We start from the raw sequence: 2765 nt of genomic DNA, 5'->3' as shown, positions 1-2765 counted from the left end.
AATATTCAACTGGAGGTAAAAGAGTTTATATTAAACAATTATTTGTTATTAATAATATTATTTGTTGCTAACAACAATATTTTTTACAGATACCTTACTTTTTTATCGTTCCGGCTGCTGTATTATCCGATTCTTGTGTGTTGGTTGGTATATCGGAAGCTTTAGTGCAAGATGTTCGAAGAAAAACTTATAGCAGAGATTGAAAAACACAACTGCTTGTGGGACAAACGACAGCTTAGTTACCGCGATCGGGTGAAGAAAGATTTGGCTTGGCGAAATGTAGCTGCTGCTGTGGGACATCCTGGTTAGTATAGAGTTTTTCAAACATATAGCAGTTTTGTAATAGGACGAACCAAATTATAACAAATTTGTGACGAATAATTGTGACGAATACTATATTTTTACTTTACAGAGGAAAACTGCCGAAAGCGATGGAAATCGTTAAGAGACCGATATGGAATAGAATTGAAGGTTGATCAACAACCTAGCGGAAGTGCTGCGTCGTTTTTGAAAGACACGGTCACGCCCAGACAGTAAGTGTACTTTACATTTGTACAACAAGTATTTATATTTTAAATTGTAATTTATATGTACATATTTTAAGGACAACAACAAACATCGTCTCCCAAACGCCAGAAGTTCTCGGACAAGAACCAGATATACTGGATACTTCCTTTGGATTCCAAATAGGCGAGAGTGGGAACATTATAATAGAAGAGCAAGAAACCACTGCCCCAACGCCGGCTAAGAGACAAAAGAAAAAAACGATGAGAACGCCGCCTTTAACGATCTAGTCAACGAAGTAAGTCAGTTTGTGGATAGTCAAAAAAAAACACACAACAATTTCTTGGGTGCGATTGGCGAAGTGTTTGAGAAGGTCCCAGAAGAGAGCCGCCTAGATTTTCAAATGGACGTACTTCAATACGTCTATGCTCAATATAAAAATTATAAAAATTGAATTTACGAAATTTAAAAATTTAAATGACATCCAGTTTGAATTCAATTTTGCGAACTTTATATGTAATCTAATTTAGTATGAAATCTGATTTTGATTTTGCGAATTAAATATGTAATCGAATATATATGTAATATATAATATATATATGTAATGTAGTAATATGTAATAAATATGTAATCGAACCTGAAAGATGTGACGACATTTAAAACATTACCAATAAGTGCCCTCATACTGTGAGTTCAAATTTTTGTTTTCTATCTTAAATAATAAAAACAAAGCATATTCAGTGAGTAGTAATTATTTAAATTTTATTGTTAAAAAGATGTGTCTTCAGAGCATCCCTTAAATCATAATTATTTGAACTGCCTCGGTTCGATGACACCCTACTTATTGAGGGCAATGGAACTACTTCGTTTCGCCATGAGCCAGCGATGGTGGCATCCTCTTCGTAGCGATCAACAAAATCGCTTGCTACATAGTTTGCACACGAAAGCTTAATAAAATTATGCAAGACAATACAAGCTTTCACTATTTGTTCTGCATTTTTCGGGGCCATGCATAGCGTCGTTCTCAATATTCTCCATTTGGCAGTAAGTATTCCAAATGCGTTTTCTATAACTCTTCTTGCACGAGAGAGTCTTTTATTGAAATACTCTTGCTCTTCTGGAATACCTCTACCCGGATATGGTCGCATTAAATAACGCCGTAAGGGAAAAGCAGCATCTCCTACTAAATAATGTGGAAATGGCTCGGTTTCTCCTGGCAGAGGCTGATCATGTGGAAGGCCGAGCCTATCATTTTCAATAGCATCTGCCAGTTTTGAAAAGCGGTAGACACCGCCATCGCTTTGACTTCCATATGCTCCGATGTCAACGCAGGTAAAGGTATAATTGGCATCACATACGGCCAAAAGCACGATACTATAATTGCCTTTGTAATTATAGTACATCGACCCTGAATTCGCTGGACAGGTAATATTAATGTGCTTTCCGTCGATGGAACCAACGCAGTTGGGCATATTCCACAGCGACTTGAACTCATTGGAAATACGTCCCCATTCCGTTTCTGACGGGGTCGCCACATACAGGTCAGCTAACAGATCCCATATGGTCATACATGTCTCCAACGTAATCTTCCTGAAAGTCGTCAGGCCGATCCTGTGAACTATTGTGTGGAATTGCCGAGTGCCACCGTGAGCCAAATATCTGCAACAAAAAAATAAAACCAGATACATATATGGAAAATTATACGTGTACTATTAAGTAAAACCGATTTTCTCTTACATCAGGGTTATAAATAGCCTGCAGCGGCTCGATATTGGTGTTCTGATTGAATATTTGGTCAGCGAAGCCTCCAGAAATTCGTGCAGCACATTAAATAACGAAAAGGGCATTCTTAATGTCTTGTTAAACTGCTCCTCATCTGCAGCCAAGTTTCTTAATGAACTTTCAAACAATCCACATTTGTGTCGCTCTAAGTACAATTTCCGAACCCAAAATCGGCGCTTCTGTTTTAATCGCAGTTTTAATTTACGCATTTTCGCTAAAATTAGGAAAATTCTCAAAACTTGTTCAGCATTTCGAGTCAACATTTTGTACTGCCAAATGAAACTTTATGAAAACCAACGAATCTGGTGGCCGGAACGATAAAAAGCAAGGTATCTGAAAAAAAATAATGTTGTTAGCAACAAATAATTGTTTAATATAAACTCTTTTACCTCCAATTGAATATTACGTCTTATAAACACGGGTGGTGAGTGGCGCAGCCAAATGCAGCTTCACCAAAACCGGAACGATAAAAAAGCAAG

At 37.3% G+C, this 2765-nt stretch overlaps 2 protein-coding genes across 3 annotated transcripts; one reads left to right on the top strand and one right to left on the bottom strand.

The window, feature by feature from the left end:
- LOC118744600 lies at positions 1-1361 on the top strand. Of its 2 annotated transcripts, XM_036477727.1 has the most exons (5): positions 1-15; positions 90-304; positions 413-533; positions 605-802; positions 1281-1361. In XM_036477727.1, the coding sequence occupies exons 2-4, from the start codon at positions 172-174 to the stop codon at positions 792-794; spliced, it is 444 nt and encodes a 147-aa protein (XP_036333620.1). In that variant the 5' UTR covers positions 1-15; positions 90-171; the 3' UTR covers positions 795-802; positions 1281-1361. The 2 variants fall into 2 exon arrangements, with proteins under 2 accessions (XP_036333620.1, XP_036333619.1); XM_036477726.1 differs by lacking the exon at positions 1281-1361 and having other exon boundaries at positions 605-1141.
- LOC118744599 (protein ALP1-like) lies at positions 1241-2765 on the bottom strand (the record flags this gene model as incomplete). The annotated part of the gene is given in 3 exon segments (XM_036477725.1): positions 1241-2163; positions 2242-2619; positions 2676-2765. Coding segments are annotated over 2 exon segments (1212 nt in total). The 3' UTR covers positions 1241-1259.

The sequence above is a fragment of the Rhagoletis pomonella genome, unplaced genomic scaffold (genome assembly GCF_013731165.1).
Source record: "Rhagoletis pomonella isolate Grant_MI unplaced genomic scaffold, Rhpom_1.0 Rhpom_scaffold_00008, whole genome shotgun sequence".
Taxonomy (NCBI): Eukaryota; Metazoa; Arthropoda; class Insecta; order Diptera; family Tephritidae; genus Rhagoletis; species Rhagoletis pomonella.
The sequence above is the reverse complement of the archived record's forward strand: the minus strand, read 5'-3'. Positions and strand labels throughout refer to the sequence as shown.

Coding starts and splice junctions, on each gene's coding strand:
- LOC118744600 (XM_036477727.1), top strand. CDS start 172: ATGTTCGAAGAAAAACTTATAGCAGAGATTGAAAAACACAACTGCTTG. Junction 305..412: donor TGCTGCTGTGGGACATCCTG/GTTAGTATAGAG, acceptor TTTACTTTACAG/AGGAAAACTGCCGAAAGCGA. Junction 534..604: donor GACACGGTCACGCCCAGACA/GTAAGTGTACTT, acceptor ACATATTTTAAG/GACAACAACAAACATCGTCT.